We start from the raw sequence: 22,969 nt of genomic DNA, 5'->3' as shown, positions 1-22,969 counted from the left end.
ATGGAGGTCCTGAAGGAGAAAGTGGAGGAGGAGGAGGCGGCCGAGCGGGAGGAGGCAGCGGAGCGGGCCGAGAGGGGAGAGAAGATGATGAGGCCGGTGGAGGTGCGGAGGGAGGAACCGCCCCTCACGCAGGAGATGCTCAGGGACCTGGAGAAGAAGCTGTCGGAGATCGTAATCCCGGGGAAGCCCTCGTGAGTGTCAGGATGGGGGCTTCCGCCCAGCAGCCCTGGTGGGGGTCAGAGCAGGCTGGGTGAAGGAGCAGCCAGGCGGAATGGTGGCGCCGGCGCTGGGAGGCAGGACCAGGATGGAGAGGGAGGCGGTTATGAGTGAGGGCTGTGCTTTCAGGCTGCCTGCTCCAAATCCCCACTCTGCCCCTCACTAGCTGTGTGACCCTAGGCAAGTCACTCAACCTCTCTGTGCCTCAGTTCTCTTATCTGTTTAAAAGTAAAGATGCTTATAACGATACTTCCCTCCTAGGTAGTTGTGAGGATTGAATGAGGAAGGGATAGAACAATGGCAGCTAAGGTGGATAGAAGTTTCTCTGAGCGCTGGGTCTAGCCTCAGGCGAACTAATACCATCCCCCTTGTGGGCACAGGATCTTTACCAGTGACGCTATCGACATCTCCAAGCTGCCCCTTTCCTACCAAAGCAATACGCCCAAGGAGGAACTCTTGCTGCAGGTGGCAGACAACTTCTCCCGCCAGTACAGCCACCTGTGCCCGGACCGCGTGCCCCTCTTCCTGCACCCGCTGAACGAGTGTGGAGTGCCCGTAAGGCCGGGGGTGGAGGGCAGGACCAGGGGGAAGGGCAGGAGGCGGAAAGAGATGGGCCACAGCACAGACCTCCCGTGGGCCAGAGCTGATAGTCCAAGGGCAGCGTAAACTCACGTGCTCGCAGGCCCTAGCAGGCTCGCTGGGAATTGGCCTGGAGACCCCCCGCCCCACCTGAGGGGCAGCCAGACGCCCAGGGCAGTCTCCAGCCCCAGAGGCCGGCTCTGCCGGGGGAAGGGCAGAGAAATAACACAAAATGGGCCAGGACCTGAGCACTGGCCTCCTTCCTTCTACCCTGTGAACCAGGGCACGTCCTTGAGTCTCTCTGGGCCTCAGTTTCCCCATCAATAGACAGAATGGCACGGGATGAATCCTAAGTTTGCACGACGGCAGCCCACAGGCTGACCTGGACTCACAGACTGTTCTATTTGGCCCACGGGGTGATTTTCAACATTTGTATTAGCTACCAGCACGTGAAACTCAGGAATTCCCATCCAGATGGTTCCCTAGGCCCCTCTTCTCTTGGTCTGGTCATCCCAGGCCTGCATTGCCCCTGCAGCAATCAGAGGGGGCTGCACTGAGGCTGCACCTTATGTGGGGCCATGCGAGATCCGGTGCCTTGGGGCCTTTCTCGAGTCCACAGGGAGATCCTGGGGGCCTGGCCCGTGGGCCAAGTGTGGCAGAGCAGCCCCTCCAGGGCCCTAGAAGCACTGGGTCTCCCACATTGGGCGGTGGTCTAGAGCCAGACAGACTCAGCTCTGCTACTGACCGTGAACCTGAGCCAGTCAGCTGACCTCTCGGGGCCTCAGTTTCCTCATCTGTCAATGGGTCCTGCCTCACAGGGTTGTTGGGGGACCGGAGAGGTGATGCCAGGTCTGCTGGCACTTGGTAGGGCAGTGGTGGTGACAGGGAGGCCCTGACACAATGTGGCCACCAGGAATAGCACAAGCTTATTCTAGATCTGGGCTGCAAGGGTCTTGAGGGACATCTTCCTCCAATTCCCAACACCAGGGGAGCCCAAGACCCAGAGAGGCCTAGGTCTCCGCCCCAGGTCTCCAGCTTCCCAGGCTTCCTGAGAGTGCCGAGGTCTCCTACTAGGTGGAATGTCCTCCCAGGAGCCTGTGGTCTGTCCCCTTGCAGAAGTTTGTGAGCACAACCATCCGGCCCACGCTGATGCCCTACCCCGAGCTCTACAACTGGGACAGCTGTGCCCAGTTTGTCTCAGACTTCCTCTCCATGGTGCCTCTGCCCGACCCCCTCAAGCCGGTAAGTGCCACCCCAGGGCTGCATCCCTAGGCCCATGGGGCCTAGATGGGAATCCAGGCAGGTCGGGAGAAGGAGGCTCAGCAGGGCTCAGGCCACAGCCCATGAATGTGTCTGGGAAGGGTCAGGGAACAGGCCCAGAGACAGGCAGCTACTTGCCTGAGGTCACACAGCAAGCCTGGTCCCCCAGCTTCCGCCTCTTTGCCTCCTTTGCCTCTATCTGCCTTCAGAGTCTTCCTTTCACAACTTCAGGAGGTGGGGAAAGGAGAGCGAGGGGAGGGCCCTGCTGCCTGTGGGCCTCGGCCCCATCTTTGGGCTTCTGACCAGCTCAATCTGCTTCTCATTGAGAAGGGGGCGGGGAGAAAGGGACTGGTGCACAGTGGAGAACTGAGACAGGGAAGAGAAGGAAGGGATGGGGGTAGAAGGGGAGGGGGACTTGGGAATAAAACCATCAAGTGACCAATCAGAGAACATTAGACCAGAAGCTTCTACGGTCCAGAGGGTCTTTCCCATCAGGAAGTCCACATCCCCTTAAAAGTACAGGCAAAGTGGATTGCACCTTCTGGACACAGGGCCTGTGCTTTTCCTCCCACTCTTAGCAGCTCCCTACCCTGACAAAGGTGAGGACCCCTGTTGGGGTCCAGCCTGCCCGTCGGCCCTAGTGCCCAGCCCTTGACACATGGGGAGGACAGGTCGGGGGCAGGGGGGCCCGGCCCTGCTGACCAGCCCGCTGTGGCCAGCCCTCCCACCTGTACTCCTCGACCACGGTGCTCCAGTGCCAGAAGGGGAACTGCTTTGACTTCAGCACGCTGCTCTGCTCCATGCTCATCGGCTCTGGCTATGACGCCTACTGCGTCAACGGGTACGGCTCGCAGGACCTGTGCCACATGGACCTGACCCGGGAGGTGTGCCCCCTCACCGTGAAGCCCAGGGAGGTACGGCGGGCTCGCGCTGCCCTCGGCGTCCTGCCAGACGCGCCATCCTTAAAGCGGTGTGTCCCTGCTACTCCTCCCCCTGTCGCGGCCCCTTCAACGCAGCATCACCACGCAGCCCTGCAGCTGCCCTGGAGTTCACATTTCAAACTGCCAGTGATTTCTCTGTCCTCAGCGTCTCAACGCCTACTGCCCAGTTCCCAAACTGTCCCTCTCGCCTTGTCATAACTCAGCTACTGTGTTCCCCATAAAGCAAATTTTCTGAATGCCACATGGCTTATATCTTAAGTCAAACCCTTCCGAACTTACCCTACGCACTTGATAAAAATCCATCCAGCCGTTTTCATATAAGGAAAAAACAGACAAACGGACAGGCATTTAGTTCTGTATTTTTCCCCTGCTCCCAGTAAAAAGGCCCCCTTTTTAACAGCAAAAAAATGTCAGCAACCCTCCAGCAGGTGGTGGCTGTGTTTTCATACCTGTTGACTGAGAGCTCCATAATGGTCAGAGGTTCTGCGAACACAAGAAACACTCTTAAGTGAATTAAATTTTAGGAATCATGAAAGCATCTCTTTGTATTTGGAAAATAGCCAGGCAGAAAGTGCTTTTCATGAGCTGGATTGATTCCAGGACTTTGTGATCAGGGTCAAATCCCCAGGGGCATCTGCAGCTCAGGGCTGGGGGTCCAGGGTCCTGGGGCTCCAGCGGGATGCGTGTGCACTGGCTTACACCTGGGCGAGCCCCTGGGGACCCGGGGTGGGCGTTCTGGTGGAGGGAGGCGAGACGGAGGGGAGGTACCAGGTGAGGGCCTTGCTGTCAGGCCCTCCTCTCCAAGGAGGAGGGAACAAAGGCTCCCTCACTGCTTTGGGCTCCAGAGGCCTGTGAGCTCACACGCTGGTCTCTTATCTCAGCCAAAATTCTAATTATGAAAATGATATCAATAGCTAACAGATGCAGAGAACTTTCCGGGCTATAAACCACTTTCATGTCCATTGACTTCATCACTCGTCACGATAGTGCTGTGTGGGAGGTACCATCACTCCTGTTTCACAGATGAGTGTGTTGAGATGTAAGAAGGAGGGGCACTTACGTGGCCCAAGTCATACGGCTGGTAAATGCAGACGCCGGGACCGAGGCCCAGTCTGTCTGACTCTAAACCATAGAGATTTGCTGTTTCTCCCTCATAACTGTCACAGGCCTACTCCTGCAGCCTCTGTGGTGTTCTCTCCTGGACATGTTTCTGCCACCTAGCACACATTCATATACACACACACACACACACACACACACACACACAGGCTTTCTTCTTCCTTGCCCGACAAACTTACTTTAAGTCAACGTAGGACACCCTCCAATGACAAAATTTGGAAAATCTGACTCCTGACCGTTTGCCCCACTTTCTAGATGAGATCCAGATCATAGCTAGCTGGGCAGTGGGGAATGAAGAGGAGAAAATCCCATCTCCTGAGCTCCTGCCCATGGGTGTTTTCCTGTCTTTACTTCTCAGAACAAGCCCGGGGAGAAGGTTCTGACTCTCACACCACTTTACAGAAGAGCCTGAGGTTAGGGAGGTGGGAGGACTCACCCACGGCCACAGAGCTGGGGCTGAGGCTCTTTCTGCACTTAGGGCCAGAGAGCCCGCAGGCTCCAGGAGCAGTTGGGATCTCCTGGTCCGAGGGGCAGGCAGTTCCAGGCCACTGATCATTTTGCTCTCATTGGGTGACAGACGGTCCGGGAGGAGGAAAAGCCACCGGCTAAGAAGTACGCCATCAAACCCCCCCGGGACCTGAGCAGCAGGTTTGAGCAGGAGCAGGTGATGAAGAAGCAAGAGGAGATCAGAGCTGAGGAGGAGAGGCGGCTGAGGGAGGAGGAGGAACGGCTCATGGTGGGTCCATCGTCCTCGGCCCTCGACCCCTGAGCTCAGCTCTCGAGCAGGGGCTGCTAGGAACAGGCAACCAGACACAGGGCATGGAAGGGATGTGCTTCCGGACCCCCATGTCCAAACCCCTCCTCCACCCCTCAAGCACTCCCCATCCCCGCCGCCAGGCCGGTGGGAATCTCCCCCTGGTGGTCAGCCAGCTTCTAGGGATGGATTTCCAACATCAGCGAGCTCTGCTGCCCGGGGCAACCCATCTGATGCTGGGCAGTGCTGGTCTTCTCCTCATACCAGACGTTTGCACTGAAGATGAACCTACACACACCCTCCCACCCGTCCTCCCGTCTCTCCTTCCATCTATCCATCTTCCCATCTCTTCTCTCGATCCATCCTCTCATTTCTCCTTCCGTCCATCCATCCTCCCGTTTCTCCTTCTGTCCATCCACACTCCCATCCTCCCTCCCACCTTCTTTTCCTTCCTCCCGTCTTTTCTTTCCTTCCATGTAGTATTTACTGAGTGTCTCCTCTGGTCCAGGCCCTGGGGATACAATAATGAACATGACACAATCGCCTTTCTCCCAGAGGAGGCAGACAAAGAAGCCATACGGTGTCCCCCTACCTTTGTTTGGATGAAATCTCACTCAGAATCACAACACAGAAAGCCAGTGAATCCCAGATACCCTAGAGCTCCAGAGGGCCCAGTTTGTAAACCACAGATGGAGTCAGACCCTCCCAATTTATTGATAAGAAAATGGGCTCAGAGGTGGGGCGATGTCCTCAAGGTCACACAGCCAGCCAATGGTGCAGTCTGGGTCAGAACTCAGGTCTCCTGCCAGTTCCTCAGCCCCGGGGAGATGTTTGGGCCCCTGATGCCCCCCTTCCCACCCATCTGGCCCGTAGTCACCCACCTTTGCTGTGTAGGAGGCAGAGAAGGCAAACACCGACCCCCTGCACGGCCTGCGGGTGCACTGCTGGGTCCTGGTGCTGGCAGGAAAGCGCGAGGTGCCGGAGAGCTTTTTCATTGACCCGTTCACGGCGCGCAGCTACAGCCCGCAGGACGACCACTTCCTGGGCATCGAGAGCCTCTGGAACCACAAGAACTACTGGGTCAACATGCAGGACTGTTGGAACTGCTGCAAGGTGCCGGGCTGGGGCCTGGGCGGGTGCGGCAGGCGCAGCTGGCAGAACAGGGGGAGGCAACGGCCAGTGGGGAGAGCGGGCCACCGGGCCATGAGGGCCTCGGACTTTCCCCACAGCTGAGTCCCCTCAGCCCACTCCTTTGCCCATAAATTACCGTTCTAATATGATTATTGTCTCTCTTTTGATTTGCATATCCTTATAAAATGTGGATTGTTAGTTTGTATGAATGAGTTTTTTGAAAACGTTGTATTGGAGTGTAACATACAAGCAGAAATGTGCACTCATCCTAAGTTTACAGCTCAATGAATTTCCACAAATTTATATATATATAAAACTCAGTACCACTTACATAAGTTAAGAACACATGCACATATTTGGGGGCAGGTCGTAACTGGACACAAAGGGGCTTTCTGGGCTGCGGGCAGCGTTCTCTGTCTTGATCTCAGTGCAGGGAACCAGGGTGCGTCCAGTTGGTGGAAATTCATTGAGCTGTGCACAAATCGAAAGAGAGACAGGCTCCAGGCTCTAGGTCCTAGGCTTTTTTGTTGTTTCCAAGTTCCTCCATTTCCAGCCAGGCCAGCTTCCCAAAGGCAGATCCTGGACCCTTTCCCCCGTATTCCTAAGTGACCCTGTCCGGGGACAGCTGTCACCCGCTGGGGAGAGGAGCAGAGTTAATGCACGTTCTCTCTGGCGCAAGTCACTCTGGGTCTGTGGGGAAGTCAGATGTTCCGAGGTGGAGAAACTTCTGCCTTCAGTGGAGGAGCCACACCCCCTCCCCTGGCCTCCCTCGGCCGCTGATCCCAGGATTGCTCGGCCCTCACTGACCCCACAGGGTTATGGGAAATAACACTCAGTAGGTGCTCGTGTAGTCCCTGGCCGTTCAAATATGTTAGCTATTGTTCCTCTCATTTGACAAAAAGAACTTTTCCCGACCACACAGATGGGGCAGAGCCCAGACTGCCCTCCCCCAGGGCCCAGGCTCATACCTGCCACAGTGGTCAGTGCCCTCTGAAGGATAACGGCCCTTCAGAGGCCGCGCCGGTCCTCCTTCGCCCTCTTCCAGGCTGAAGGCCCTTCAGCCTCCCCTCCCCACATGCCCTGCGCCAGCGCCAGGTGGAGGTGACACGGATAACGGAAGTTATGAGATGGAGATGGAAGGGTGGCTGGGTGGGAAAGTGAGGCCAGAGGGGCAGTACCGCGTCACCAAGTGAGGGCACGAAGAAAGAGATGGCGACACTGGCGGTCACTTTTACTGCCTGATGAGCACGGGAGTGGCTGCTTTGTTCCGTCAAAGAACGTTGAAATGGCCTTGCGGGTGGGGAGCGACGGCGAGGCACCCGCACACAGACTGCCTGGTGCGCACACACCCAGGCTCGTGGGACGTGGGAGCTGTCCACTCATTTATGCTTTTTTAAAAATAGAAATTAAACATTAATTTAAAGTAGCAAGGCATAACATCTAACTACTGCTTATTACTTACAAAAGCGACAGAGTGGAGGACGTGATTTAAGGAAATACAAACATCTGTACAATTGGTTCCTCTCCACGAAGCCTTGACTATTGGTGGTCACTGTTACATCTACGAGCAGTCTCTCCCTCCCTCTCCTCCGCCATGCCCCCCCCAACCTCCCAGCAGAGCAGCCACCCTCAGAGGCCCTCGGGGACTCAGATCCTACAGCGAGGACTAGGTTTAGGGTGGCACCAGGACAGCTTCGTGTTAAAACCCCTTGGGGGCAGCTGTTCTTAAGCCCTCGACCTCTCTCTGGAACACTGATTCAGGGGCATTGGGGTGGGGCGGGGGAGGTAGATTGGGATGTGGGATGCTCCCCACCTGCTGGGAGTCATCTGGCAAGTGACCCGAGGCCCAGGTGGGCTGAGATGAAAAGAGGTGGGAGACCCACACCATGAGAAATTCCCACCTGCGTCTTCCGGACAGTTCCACGTGTGCCTGCCCAGCTCCCTCCTGGCCTGGGTGAAACCGCGAGGAGGGCTTTTTCCAACCCTGCCGTCCCCCTCCCATAAGATCTCACTGGCGTGCGTTTGCTCTAAACGTGCCTGGGACGCCCCCTAGACAATGCAGAACGACCCCCACGTCCAGGCCACTCCCAGGCCACAGAGTTTCCAAGTCTCTCACAGGACCAACAACGGGATTTCTTCATGGGAAGACTGGGCAACGGGAAGGGAGTTCCAACCCTGCTCGGGCCTCAGTTTCCCTGCTGAAGTGAGCAGGGCGCGGGGACACTCAGAGGCTGGCCGGAGCCGACACTCTGTTCCTCTGTGCCCCGGGCCCAGGGCCCCTCTCTACTCTGGGCACAGCCATTCCCCCCCACCCCACCCCATGGAGCAGGAGGGATGTGGTGGCAGTGGGGTGCACTCAGCTGAGTCCCTCCCCTATCAGGACCTGGTCTTTGACCTGGGAGACCCCGTGAGGTGGGAGTACCTGCTCCTGGGGACCGACAAGCCTCACCTGTCCACATCTGAGGAAGACGACAGTGGCACGAATGATGACGAGGACGTGGAAGATCTGGTGAGGCGCAGCAGCACGTGGGGCCGCGGGGTGTGGGGAAGGGCTTCACACCCTGTCTTGCCAGCCTGACAAATGTCCCCACCACACGATGTGTACTGGGGGGGACAGTCCAGATGGACCAATTATAGATTCCTCAGAGCAGAAGGGCCTTGGGGCCGGCCCCGTGGTGTAGCAGTTAAGTGCGCGCGCTCCGCTGCTGGCGGCCTGGGTTTGGATCCCAGGCGCGCACCAATACACGGCTTGTCAAGCCATGCTGTGGTGGTGTCTCACAAAAACTGGAGGAAGATGGGCACGGATGTTAGTCCAGGGCCAACCTTCCTCAGCAAAAAGAGGAGGATTGGCATGGATGTTAGCTCAGGGCTGATCTGCCTCACAAAAAAAAAAGAAAAAAAAAAAAGCAGAAGGGCCTGGACCCTCCCCTCATTTTACAGATGGGCAAACTGAGGCCCAGACAGGTCCAGTGCCCTGCCCAGTGGCTTAGGGAAGGGCTGGGACTTGCCTTAAGGTCTCCTGCCTCCCACACAGTCCACCCTGTTCAGGGGCTGCCCTGCTCCTCTCGGGTGATAAGACCCTCTCCACAAGTCCCACGGAGCCCCAAGGCTGGCCATTCCTCACGTCCAGGCCTTCCTGCATAGCCACCATGATCCCCCCTGTACTTCCAGGCCTTTCTTGTCCATCCTATCAGCCCTTCTAAAGGTCATTGGCCTGGGGCCTTCCCCAACTCGTCAGCATCGCTTCTCTCATCTCCTGGTAAGGGGCCTTCCAGGCAGGTCCACTTGAGGCCTTGTGTGTGGACATCAGGGGCCCAGAGGCCTCAGCTATTGGCTTGGACACCTTAGGCAAACTTTCTGATCGTTGGAAGCTTCAGTTTAATTGTCTGGATGTAAAGTGGGGGAGTGGGGTCAGTTGTATTCAGAGTAATAATAAGTGTATTTGTTTGCTAGAGTTGCCACCACAAAGTACCACAGACAGAAATTTGTTTTCTCACAGTTCTGGAGGCTGGAGGTTTAAGATCAAGGTGTCAGCGGGGTTGGTCTCGCTCCTTGGCTTGTAGATGGCCGTCTTCTCCCTGTGTCCTGACACGGTCCTCCCTGTGTGCATCTGGATCCTAATCTCCTCTTCTTATAAGGACACCAGTCATGTTGGATTAGGGACCCCCCTAATGACATGTTAAGTTAATTACCTCTTTACAGATCCTGTCTCCAAATATAGCCACATTCTTAGGAACCAGGGGTTAGGATATAGGAATTCTGAGGGGACACAGTTCAGCCCCTAACAGTAGGCGACACTCACATGGCCCTTACTAAGTGACAGGGGTTGCTAACCTGAATTAACTCATCTAAGTCTTCACAACCACCTGGTGAAGTGGTACTAGGGTTAGCATCCATGACTATTATCCTCCCATTTCACAGACAGGAAGACTTAACGCACAGAGGGGTGAACTAACTTACCCAAAGTTACACAGCCAGTAGGTGGTGGAGCTGGGATTTGAACCTGAGACTTGATAGTCTGGCTCCCAAGTCTGGGCTCCCAATGGTGACTCTGTTCTACCTCCTGGGACTGCTTGAGGACAAAATGAGACCACTGCTGTGATGTGCTTGGCTTGGCAGCGTGGACATGCCTGGAACTGGTGTCGAGCATTCTCAGGGTCCTCGTCTCTGGAGACCAGAGCCTCCCTGTGCAATCTGGGGCACAGGCGCCCCCTGCTGGCCCTGAGACGTGGACCGATCAGATGAGCAGGCGTCAGAGGTCTGAGCAACGTTTGTGGAAGAAAAGTTTTAAATTGAGAAAAGTTTCTGTGGTTACCTAGTTTGAGGACCCTTTGTCTAGACAGGCCTTATTTTACAGATGGGGAAACTAAGGCTCGAAGAGAACAAAAAAAACAGTAAGGGCAGCCAGGCAGTGTCCCAAGCCCTTGACATCCATTCTATCAGTTAATCCTGAGGGGTCCAGTTCACAGTCAGGAAACCGAGGCTCAGAGCGGTTAAGGGACTCGCTGGTGTTGGATGGAGGCTGGGACTTGGGTCCACCCGACTCCGGAAGCCCCTCTCTTAATGAAGGGCTGTGCCTGAGGCCTCTGACGACAGAGAGAAGGTGGCGCGTGGGGACAGGGGTGTTGCTGTCCCAGCCAGGCGGGTGCAGGGGAGGGCTCCTGGCGAGGAGCTGCCTCCTCCTCTTCCTCCCTGTCTTGGGTCACGCCAGGTCAGAACTGCCCCTGACCTCTGGCCCCTCTGGGGGAGTCGATGAGCCACCCTGGCTTGGCCCTGGGGGGGCGAGACAGAAGCTCTTCCCGTAACTTCTGCTTCAAGACCCAGCCCTGACCAGAACCAGCCCGCCCCGCCCCACCTCTCCCAACAGTGCAAGGAGGATGAGGACAAGAGCTGGGACATGCCGACCTCGTGGGTGGAGCAGATTGAGATCTCCCCGGAAGGTACCTGTGTGTTTGTGTTCACTCCCCGGGACTGGCTCCCGGGCCTCTGGGGAGGCCTGCGGCACCAGCCAGGCAGGGGGAGGCCAGCAGAGGCTGCCTTGGCCCCTGGTTGCCACCCCTCCTGCTTCCCACCCCTCCTGCTTCCCGCCTGCTACACACACTGAGCTCCATGGCCGAGGGCCTGACACCATTCTGGCAGACAGGAGGGGGCTCAGTTAACATGTGCTGGATGATGGAGTGTGGGAGGTGAGGGAGGACCGAGGACCAGCCGTTCCCCTCCTTCACCCCACTCTGCCGGGAGGAGGCCATGCACAGCACCCACATGGCACAGGAGAGGGGATGTCAGGACCAGGGAGGGGCAGGTAGAGAAAGCAGGAGGACGGGGACGCTCGTGCCCCATGCCGACTTCTGCTGGCTGCTGAGGTTCCCGTCTGGCAGCATCCAGCCCACGGGGAGGGCATAGGCCATTCCAACAGGGTAGGACTAGAGAGCGTGTCATGGGACCCCAGGGGAGGAGAACCCAGCCCAGCCCTGGGATTGGGGCTCGTGGGGTGGGTGGGCAGAAAGGGCTTCTAGGAGGAGGGGTCATCTGAGCGAAGTTTTGAGGGATCAGAAGGAGTTAGCCCAGTAAGGGCAGGAGGAGACGGTGTTTCCAGCAGAGAGACCTGCACAGGTAAAAGCCCGGCAGCGAGACAGTGCAATGTGGCAGGGCGCAGATCCTGCGTCAGGCTCCAACCTGAGAACCCGTCCAGGGCAGAGCCGCCCCTGGTGACTGTTCTCCTCCGCCTCCCTGGAGGGGGCTGGGGGCCTGCAGGAGCTTAGCAGACAGCGCAATGGACAGTGGCTGGGTGGGGTTGGCCCTCTCTTCTCCCACTCCGGGGAGGAGGGACCCCAGCTCGCTCTGCGTCCGCAGCGTTCGAGACTCGCTGCCCAAATGGAAAGAAGGTGATACAGTACAAGAGGGCAAAGCTGGAGAAGTGGGCCCCGTACCTCAACAGCAATGGGCTCGTGTGCCGCCTCACCACCTACGAGGACTTGGAGTGTAAGGGGGGCAGCCCCGGCTGCGGGGAGCAGGAGAGCTGGGTCTCCCCACTTGCTGTGTGACCTCGGGCACGTCACTGCCGCTCTCTCGGGGTGCGCGTGGGCCCTGCCGGCCTCTGTGTGCTGGGAATGGTGGAGACAGGCTGACGGAGTTGGCCTGGCTGCAGCAAGCACCGATCGGGCCCCACAGGTACCAACACTTTGGAGATAAATGAGTGGTACCAGAACCGGGAGGACAGGCTGGAGCTGAGGCGTATAAACAAGAGCACGGGCCTGAATATCGACTACTTCAAGCCAGGCCACCCCCAGGCTCTGCGTGGTAGGTTGGCCCCATTGCAGGCCAGCTAGGAGCCCTGGGTGGGGCCTCACAGACTTCTTACAGCAGCCTCCTCCGTGGCAGCTGGCATGTGGTGGGAGGAACCAGTATCTCTGTATTGCCAGGGTTCTTGGGGGGCAAGCAACAGAAACCACCCTGCTTCCCTAAGCAAACCAGCTGTGTGGGAGGTCAGGGGAAGCACAGAAAATCCAGGGAAACGTGACAAGTGTTCCTCCAGGAAAGTCAAAGCCAGGGCCACGTGCCCATTCTGTGGTTGGGATCAGGCACACAGTGGGGGCCACATTCATGGGGATCAGCATGCTGAGGAACAAAACCAACAAATGCCCCCACATTTGAGCCAATGCTGAGGGTGTGGAGGGTGTGGACATGGCCAGGAGCTCAGGAGGCCGGGAGGGGAGGGAAGGACATGTCTCAGGAGAGAATCAACAGCTCTGCCCAACAAATCATAAGAGAAAAATGCAAGATTAAAATACGTTTTAGAAAATGATCAACCTCATTTGGTGGTTGAAATTTTTTTCTGGTGAAGAAGATTGGGACTGAGCTAACTAACATCCGTGCCCATCTTCCTCTATTTTTTGTGTATGGGACGCGCCCACAGCACGGCTTGATGAGCGGTGCTTAGGTCCGCGCCCAGGATCTGAACCCGCGAACCCTGGGCTGCCAAAGTGGAGCATGCGAACTCATTCACTATGCCACCGGGCAGGCCCCTAGGGGTTGAAATTTTAAAAAAATGAAACTAAATCACTAAGGGACCATCTTGCCCCTCATGTTGGCAAAGATGAAAAAATGGTCTTACCAGGTGTAAGCAAGTGTGCAAAGCAGCAGACAGTTGCTCCCTGTCACTGCTGGTAGGAAAGCAAATTGGCACAACTTTTCTAGAGGGCAGTTGGGCAAAATATGTCAATAATAGCCTTAAAATGTATACACTTTTTGACCAGCAATTCTACTGCTGAAAATTTGTCCTGAGCAAATAACAAGCTAGAAGAAAAAAGGCATGGTGCAGATGTTCATTATGGTGGTGTTTATACCTACAAAAAAGTTGGGAAAAGCCTAAATACCCAGCAGTAGGGGATTGGTTATATACCTAATGCTCATCCATGGACGTGCCTTGTCCCTGGGGCCTGGGGTTGGGTTATCAAGCCAGCGGCCAGAGCTCGTGGTGCTCACCCAGCCGTCTCCCCGTCCTTGCCTCCCACCGCAGTGCACTCATACAGGTCCATGCAGCCTGAGATGGAGCGCGTCATGGAGTTTTATGAAACAGCCCGTGTGGACGGCCTGCTAAAGCGGGAAGAGACCCCCAAGACAATGACAGAGTACTATCAAGGACGGTCTGACTTCCTTTCCTACCGCGACGTCAATTTCGGGCCCAGGGTCAAGAAGCTGGCTCTGAACAGCGCAGAGTCAAACCCCCGGCCCATAGTGGTGAGAACTTGCTGGGCCTGGGGACAGGGGGGCCGCCCTCTCTGGCAGGCTGAGGTTACCCTGGGACGGGGGGAGCCCCAACCCCGGCGCAGCATCTTTCCCAAGCAACCTTTCCCCAGCCCTAGCTACGAGCAGTGAACATTCACCACATGCACGCTCCCGGGGCATCTGATGCCAGACTGCACCCTCAGCCACTGGGCCGAGGAGGTATTATCCCCTCACCGTTATAGAAAACACACACTCGTGACTAAGCGTTTAGAAAATATGGAAAAATATAAAGAGAAAAGTAAAAATATCTCAGAATAGTATCTCTCAGATATTCCCACTTATTAATAGGTTTGGTTTTCAGAGTCTTTTCTAACTTAACCGAGGTGTGTGTATGTGTGTATGAGAAAGTGTGTGTGTAGGTAGAATCCCTGTATCACCCACTTAATATTAAATTGTGCGTTTTTTTTCTTCATATCATTACAAGTTATTTGGCAACTGTGTTGAATGGCTGTATACCAAAGAAGCTCTTCCTAGCAGTAATGGATGTCTAGGGATAGAGCAGGCTGCCTGGAGAGGTGGTGAGCTCCCCATCTCTGGAAGTGAGCAAGCAGAGTCTTGTGGAGGGAGCGAGAGAAGGGGTCCAGCACTATATGGGGCTAGAGCAGCCTGGCACTGAGAACCCATGGGGCCACGAGAGCCGCTATTTGGCTAGGAAGGGCCACTCCACACGAACACCCAAATGACCCCAGACCCCAGTGTCCCTTGCTCCTGCCCTCAGGGTGCACAGGGAAATCCCCTTTGCCGCCTCCCACCCTGTGCCTGTTCTGGCTTCCCAGAGAATCACAGAGCGCTTCTTCCGCAACCCAGCGAAGCCAGCCGACGAGGACGTGGCGGAGCGCGCGTTTCTCATCCTGGAGGAGCGCATCCAGCTGCGCTACCACTGCCGCGAGGACCACATCACGGCCTCCAAGCGCGAGTTCCTGCGGCGCACGGAGGTGGACGGCAAGGGCAACAAGGTCATCATGACGCCCGACATGTGCGTCAGCTTCGAGGTGGGCCTGGGGCCGCGGCTGGCGGGGCGGGCGGGTGCTGGGAGGAGAAGGCGCGGGGCCCTTTGTCCCGTCCCAGCAACTCTGGAGAACTGGGATGGAAACTCCCGGTTCCCAGCCCGGAAATTCATCTCTGCCCCTTGGGAAATCAAGAGCTCCCATCTGGGCTCCCTTCTCTTTGCAGCTCCTCTGAAAATCTTCCCCTTTCCATCAAGAAAGACAAACCAGGGGCCGGCCTTGTGGTATAGCGGTTAAGCGCGCGCCCTCCGCTGCTGGCGGCCCAGATTTGGAACCCCAGGCGCACACTGATGCACCGCTTGTCAGGCCATGTTGTGGCGGCGTCCCATACAAAGTGGAGGAAGATGGGCACAGATGTTAGCCCAGGGCCAGTCTCCCTCAGCAAAAAGAGGGGGATTGGCATGGATGTTAGCTCAGGGCTGATTTTCCTCACCAAAAAAAAAAAAAAAAAAAAAAAAAAGACAAGCCAGCAGACTAGAACTACTCCTCATTGTCCCCGCCCCCAAGCCCTGGGCAGAGCAGACCCCAGATCCCAGGACCAACACTGGACTAGGAGCAGATCCCGTCACCTCCACAGAGCTGGCTCTCAAATCCTCCCTCTCCTGGCACGTTCCTTAGCCTCTCTGAGTCTCCAGTTCCTCTTCTATTATGATTTCTGTTTTTATAGATGAGGAATTGAGGCCCAGAGAGGTTAAGCAACTTTCTTGAGGTCACACAGCTGGAAAAATGGCAGGGGAAGATTTGAACCCAAGTGGTCTGGTTCCAGAGTCTGCCCACGACCCCAGCCACTGCTGCCTCTCTGTGTCACTGTGGCTGTTGTTGTCCCAGGTGGAGCCCATGGAGCACACCAAGAAGCTTCTCTACCAGTACGAGACCATGGTGCAGCTGAAAAATGAGGAGAAGTTGTCCAGACATCAGACCTGGGAGTCGGAGCTAGAGGTAGCGTCCCATGGGAGAGTGGGCAGGTGGGAGGTGGCAGGGGCTGGAGGGTGTCTTAACCATGCCCTCCCCCACTTCCCAATTCAGGTGCTGGAGATCCTAAAGCTTCGAGAGGAAGAGGAGGAGGCACACGCGCTGACCATCTCCATCTACGACACCAAGCGTAACGAGAAGAGCAAGGAGTATCGGGAGGCCATGGTGAGCCTTGCTCCCGGCCCAGGCCCTGGCTTTTCCTGCACCCACACCAACCCGGGCCTCCAGGGTGGTGAGGAGGATTAGGGATTCTGCTGGGAAGCCCTTTGTAGGGGATGAAGTTATTGACACCACTGTGGTCATCCTTGCTGCTGCAATGACCATTTCTATGGTTCGCCCCCAAAGAGCACTCAGGATCTCCCCCCACCTCCAGGACTTGTGGCCAAGTAAAGGCCTCTACTGCATGGAAAAGAATGGAAATTGTGCACCCCCTTCCACCTGGGGCTCCCCTCAAGGTCACGACCTGGGCCGGGAGCCCCAGCGAGCATTCGGGTTACACCCTCGGGTTGCAAGACCCAGCCTGGTTTTCGAGGCCAGCTTCAGAATCCCCTTCACTAACCACGTGGAGATTTCTAAAAATAGTTTGAGGTTGGGGAGGCAGGACAGGGCATCAGATGACTGGTCCTCAGACTCCCAGGATGGGCATCAGCCTCCTCGTCTCTGAATTCACCGGCCCTTGTCTGCCGACACAAGACATAAGACCCCAGGATGAAAGAGAAAAAGGAAGGGAGTTACTGGCAGTTTTTGATTTAACATCATTCATAACCACCATTTATTACCATCTATTGAGCAAGCATCCACTGAGCGTTAGCTCTGTGCTGAGGCTCAGGTAGAGACATGAATTCATGTGACACAAGAGTGGGCTGTTACCAATAACCATGGCAACAAGAGACAGCATACAGGTCCCCTCTGAGGCCTCAGTCCCAGAGGCGCCAAACACTGGGACCTGGATCTGAGGCCTGGTTTTGTTCAGTCCCATGTGGATACAGAGCTGGTTGATACAGAGGTCTCTGCAGCCCCTGCTGGTCCAGCTGACACCCTCTCCCCACTCCACAGGAGCGCGTGATGCACGAGGAGCACCTGCGGCAGGTGGAGGCCCAGCTGGACTACCTGGCCCCGTTCCTGGCGCAGCTCCCACCAGGAGAGAAGATGACGCGCTGGCAGGCCGTGCGCCTCAAGGAGGAGTGCCTCAGTGACTTCAAGCAGCGGCTCATCGACAAGGCCAACCTCATCCAGGCCCGTTTTGAGAAGGTTCGGCCAGGGCCCGGGGAAGGGGAGGGGACTTTGGCATCCTCATCCAGAAAACGGGCCCAGGGTTGTCTGCCCACCATCTCATGGACTTGTGAGGGACTAACGAGGGGACGAGTATGTCAGTGCTTGGAGTTCCCAAATGATCAAGTTGTCCTTCCTCACTCTTGTTCATTGGGTGGATGAGTGGATGGAGGGATAGGAGGATGGATGGGTGGAAGGATGGGTGGGTGGGTGGATGAATGGATGAATGGATGGGTGGGTGGGTGGGTGGGTGGAGGGATGGATGGATGGGTGGGTGGAGGGATGAAGGGATGGATGGATGGATGGGTGGATGAATGGAGGGATGGAGGGATGAGTAGAGGGATGAGTAGATGGACGGATGGATGGATGGACGGACGGATGGATGGATGGGTGGTTGAATGGATGAGTGGAGGGATGCATGGGTGGGTGGAGGGATGGATGAATGGTACATTATAACAACCCATTGTTGTTATATCCTTGACCCATTTCTGTTGGTCAGGTACACACCATCTAGTTCCCATGCATTATTTCATTTAATCTTCACAAAGAGCTCTACAGTGGTGGTGGGGAGATGTACAATGACCCTCATTTTCCATAAAAGAAATTGGAAGCTCTGAAAATGTACCTTGTCCAGAGCCACATGGCTGTCTCAGGCTTGAGCCCTGCTCTGACCTCATGGACATGATAACCCTCTAAACATGACCCCAGTGGCTCCCTCCCAAGACATGTTGTGGCCCCTGCCTCTACTCCTCTGGCTTCTGCGGGTGGGGGTAGTAGGGCCAACCCTTGGGGGCTGTCTAGTGACCAGTGGGATTTCAGCCTGCAGCCTAGGTGAGGGTCAGCCCTCATCAACCCTTCTGCTCTCTCCTCGCCATGCCCAAAGGAGACCCAGGAGCTACAGAAGAAGCAGCAGTGGTACCAGGAGAACCAGGTGACCTTGACGACGGAGGATGAAGACTTGTACCTGAGTTACTGCTCTCAGGCCATGTTCCGCATCCGCATCCTGGAGCAGCGGCTCAATCGGTGAGGACAAGAGGGGGAAGGACCGCTAGGGGGCTGGAGCAGCAGCTTCGTAATCCCCCACCACCTCTCGTTCCTCCCTCTGATTTCAGACACAAGGAGTTGGCCCCACTGAAGTACTTGGCTCTGGAGGAGAAGCTTCACAAGGACCCACGCCTGGGGAATTCCTGAAAGTCTTTGTTTGATGTCCCTCCTGGGGCCTCGGACAGAGAAAGAAGCCTCCCCCACAGCCTGGCCCCTGTACTCCCTACACCCAGCTAATGACCGTCGACCGAGGCACTTGGCCTCCCCGCCCCGCCCCCTCCCCAAAGCCCCGTCTATTCCTGCTTCTCATGATGTTCCTGTGAATAAACGCACTTTTAATTTGTCATTGGTGGTTCACGGATTCACAAGCACCAGCCTTTTTCTCCTTCTCTTCTTTACCTACAGCCTGAGACCACGCCTCCCCCAGCCCTTGGCTGCCTTCCTCACGTGTTTCCTGTCCCTCCTCCACTGGACTGTTGGGGCTTTGCAGCACCCCTGCGGATGGTCTCACAGCCACCTTCAGACCACTGGTTAGATCCCAACATGGCGACGGGGGCCCAGCTCACAAGGTGGGAATGGCAAGGCCAAGTTCCCCAGAACTCGGAGGCTTGACATTAGACTGCAGGGGACTGCACGGCAGCTGCTCTGCTTCCCAGCCACTGTCCAGCCATCTGTGGACTGGGATGGCGTGGACGTGTGAAATGAGGTAAGACTGGCAAAGCAGAGAGGGGTGGAAGCAGCACGTACAAAGTACTCACTAAATGTTAGCTTAAAAAATGGCCAATAGGGGCCGGTCCCGTGGCTTAGCGGTTAAGTGCACACGCTCCGCTGCTGGCGGCCCGGGTTCGGATCCCGGGCGCACACCGACGCACCGCTTCTCCGGCCATGCTGAGGCGGCGTCCCATATACAGCAACTAGAGGGATGTGCAGCTATGACATACAACTATCTACTGGGGCTTTGGAGAGAAAAGGGGAAAAAAAAAAGGAGGAGGATTGGCAATAGCTGTTAGCTCAGGGCCGGTCTTCCTCAGCAAAAAGAGGAGGATTAGCACGGATGTTAGCTCAGGGCTGATCTTCCTCAAAAAAAAAAAAAAAAAAGGCCAATAAACACACGTAAATGTCAAATTCATTAGTCATCAGGGAAATGAAACGCCACCACACACCACTAGTATGGATAAAATGAGTCAGTGTTGGTGAGGATGAGAAGCAACTAGAACTCTCAGAGATAGCTTCCCCAGGGGAAGTGGAATTCAGTACAACCACTTTGGAAAACTGGCTGTATCTACTGAAAAACTATGGCCCAACAATTCTGCTCCTAGATTCCACTCCATCCACCCATTCACCCTCCTACCATCACATCCATCAATCCATTCATCTGTCCATCCAATAAACAAGAATAACGAAGAACAGCTCTACAGAAATGCATATATAGGGCCGGCCCCATGGCTTAGTGGTTAAGTGCGCACGCCCCGCTGCTGGTGGCCCGGGTTCGGATCCCGGCGCGCACCGACACACCGTTTCTCTGGCCATGCTGAGGCCGCGTCCCACATTCAGCAATTGGAAGGATGTGCAGCTATGACATGCAGCTCTCTGCTGGGGCTTTGGGGAAAAAAAGGAGGAGGATTGGCAATAGATGTTGGCTGAGAGCTGGTCTTCCTCAGCAAAAAGAGGAGGATTAGCATGGATGTCAGCTCAGGGCTGATCTTCCTCACACACACACACACACACACACACACACACACAAATATATATATATATATATGTCTTCACCAAAACACATGCACTAGAATGTTCACAGCAGCATTATTAACACTAGCACCAAACTGGAAATGACCGAAATGTCCAACCAGAGTAGAATGGATACCTATGTCATGGAGACACTTTTGGTTGGAGCGTGCTATTGGCATCTCCTGTGTAGAGGCCAGGGATGCTGCTAACCATCCTACAATGCACAAGACAGATCCCCACAACGAAGAATCATCTAGCCTAAAATGGCAATAATACTGACATTGAGAAACCCTGCCCAGGCTCAGTGGAAATGAACAAACTACAACCACATGAATGACATGGTTGGATTTCTTGAATATAGTATCAAAAGATTCCAGATACGAAAAAGTACATTTTGTATGATTCCATTTACATAAAGAACAAAAACAGAGCCAGCCCTGATGGCCTAGTGGTTAAAGTTCGGCATGCTCCACTTCAGCAGCCCAGGTTCAGTTCCTGGGTGCAGAACCACACCACTCATCTGTCACTAGCCATGCTGTGGCGATGGCTCACATAGAAGAACTAGAAGGACCTACAACTAGAACATACAACTATGTATTGGGACTTTGGGGAGGGAAAAAAACAAAAGAGAGGCAGACTGGTAACAGATGTTAGTTCATGGCAAATCTTTCCCAGCAAAAAAAAAAAAAAAAAAACAGGCAAAATTAATCCATGGTATCGGAAGTCAGGATGGTATTAGAAGTCAGGATTAAGAATCCTAAAATTTATATGGAACAACAAAAGACCCTGAATAGCTAAAGGAATCCTGAGAAAAAAAGAACAAAGCTGGAGGTATTACACTCCCTGATTTCAAAATATACTACAAAGCTACAGTAACCAAAACAGCATGGTACTGGCACAAAAACAGACACACAGATCAATGGAATAGAATTGAAAGCCCAGAAATAAACCCACACATCTATGGACAGCTAATCTTCGACAAAGGAGCCAAGAACATACAATGGAGAAAAGAAAATCTCTTCAACAAATGGTGTTGGGAAAACTGGATAGCCACATGCAAAAAAGTGAAAGTAGACCATTACCTTGCACCATATACAAAAATTAACTCAAAATGGATTAAAGACTTAAATGTAAGACAGGAAACTATGACACTTCTAGAAGAAAACATAGGCAGTACGCTCTTCGACATCAGTCTTAGCAACATATTTTCAAGCACCATGTCTGACCAGGCAAGAGAAACAATAGAAAAAATAAACAAATGGGACTACATCAAACTAAAAAGCTTCTGCACAGCAAAGGAAAACATCAACAAAACGAAAAGACAACCTAACAATTGGGAGAAGATATTTGCAAACCATACATCTGATAAGGGGTTAATCTCCAAAATATATAAAGAACTCATGCATGTCAACAACAAAAAAACTAACAACCCAATTAAAAAATGGGCAAAAGGCCTGAACAGACATTTCTCCAAAGATATACAGATGGCCAACAGGCACATGAAAAGATGTTCAAAATCATTAACCATCAGGGAAATGCAAATCAAAACTACAATGAGATATCACCTCATGCCCATCAGAACGGCTATAATTAACAAGACAGGAAACAACAAGTGTTGGAGAGGATGTGGAGAGAAGGGAACTCTCATACACTGCTGGTGGGAGTGCAAACTGGTGCAGCCACTGTGGAAAACAGTATGGAGATTCCTCAAAAAATCAAGGCTAGAACTACCATATGATCCAGCTATCCCACTGCTGGGTATTTATCCAAAGAACTTGAAAACACCAATGCATAAAGATACATGCACCCCTGTGTTCATTGCAGCGTTATTCACAATAGCCAAGACTGGGAAGCAACCTAAGTGCCCATCAAGGGATGAATGGATAAAGAAGATGTGGTATATATACACAATGGAATACTACTCAGCCATAAGAAATGATGAAATCCAGCCATTTGTGACAACATGGATGGACATTGAGGGTATTATGCAAAGTGAAATAAGCCAGAGGGAGAAGGTCAAATACCGTATGATCTCACTCATTAAGTAGTAGATAATAACAACAAACAAACACATAGAGACAGAGATTGGATTGGTGGTTACCAGAGGGGAAGGGGGGAAGGAGGAGGGCGAAAGGGATAATTAGGCATATGTGGGTGGTGATGGGTTGTAATTAGTATTTGGGTGGTGAACATGAGAACATGATGTAATCCACGCAGAAATTAAAAAAATATATATATACACACACACACAAAAGAAGTCAGGATTAATGTCTAATCCTGAAATGAGAAGAGTCAGGATGTTCAGTCTTGGGGTGTGAGGGTGAGTGAATGGAATAGAGCATCAGGGGGGCCTCTGGGGTGCTGGTAATGTTCTTCTTGACCTGAGTATGTTCAGTTTGTGAAATTCATCAATCTCATGCACTTACAGTATACGCCGTTTGGGGTATGTGTATTACACTTCAGTATGAAGTGTTTTAAAATTCTGGTCACGAATCTAATCAAGCTTTAACTTCTGCTTGACAAGAAATTCAAAAATTTGGAAAACTTTTGGGAAAAAGAACAAGGTAAATGATACTAGAAACAGTCGGACAAAATCATAACATGGGATCTGGGGCCAGCCTACAAAGTAAATGGCCTGATCTCTTCAAAATATCAATGTCATAAAAAAAAGTTACTGAAATAGAATGAGCTTAAAAGAGCCAAATGTGCTGAATCTTGATTGTTTCCTAATCAGGAAAAGAAATTATTAAAGATATTTTTGGGATGATTGGGGAAATCTGAATATGGAGTGGATGTTCAAAAATTATTAGTTTTCTTAGCTGTAGTGATTCAGTGGTCATGTAGGAGAAGGGCCTTATTTTTAAGAGCTAAGTGCTCAGTATTTAGTGTCAGGAGTCAAATCTCGTGATGTCTACAACTTTCAAATGGTTCATAAAAAATATACACACTGGACAAAGCAAATATGGCAAAATGTTAGCAAGTTTTGAAATCTACATGATAAGTATATGAGTCATTATATTATTCAACTACATCATAGTATTTTTTTAAGTTTTCTCTGTCAAGTTTTCCATAATAAAAAGTTGAGCGGAAATACAAGGTGGACAGCTTTGATCAGATTTTACTCTGCTAATCTAGTCCTCTTTTGACAGTGCCCACAT

At 53.6% G+C, this 22,969-nt stretch overlaps 1 protein-coding gene across 1 annotated transcript; it reads left to right on the top strand.

Moving 5' to 3' along the window:
- Positions 1 to 18,423, top strand: DRC7 (dynein regulatory complex subunit 7). The gene is given in 18 exon segments (XM_014788581.2): positions 1 to 191; positions 597 to 771; positions 1,912 to 2,037; positions 2,775 to 2,969; positions 4,693 to 4,851; positions 5,764 to 5,982; positions 8,381 to 8,509; positions 10,868 to 10,940; positions 11,854 to 11,982; positions 12,172 to 12,300; positions 13,520 to 13,740; positions 14,565 to 14,780; positions 15,624 to 15,734; positions 15,822 to 15,932; positions 16,824 to 17,018; positions 17,923 to 18,062; positions 18,152 to 18,216; positions 18,219 to 18,423. Coding segments are annotated over 18 exon segments (2,610 nt in total). The 3' UTR covers positions 18,245 to 18,423.
- The last annotated feature ends 4,546 nt before the right edge of the window (positions 18,424 to 22,969 follow it).

The sequence above is a fragment of the Ceratotherium simum genome, chromosome 30 (genome assembly GCF_057802395.1).
Source record: "Ceratotherium simum simum isolate JZ-2026a chromosome 30, ASM5780239v1, whole genome shotgun sequence".
In the NCBI taxonomy this organism is placed as follows: Eukaryota; Metazoa; Chordata; class Mammalia; order Perissodactyla; family Rhinocerotidae; genus Ceratotherium; species Ceratotherium simum.
The sequence above is the reverse complement of the archived record's forward strand: the minus strand, read 5'-3'. Positions and strand labels throughout refer to the sequence as shown.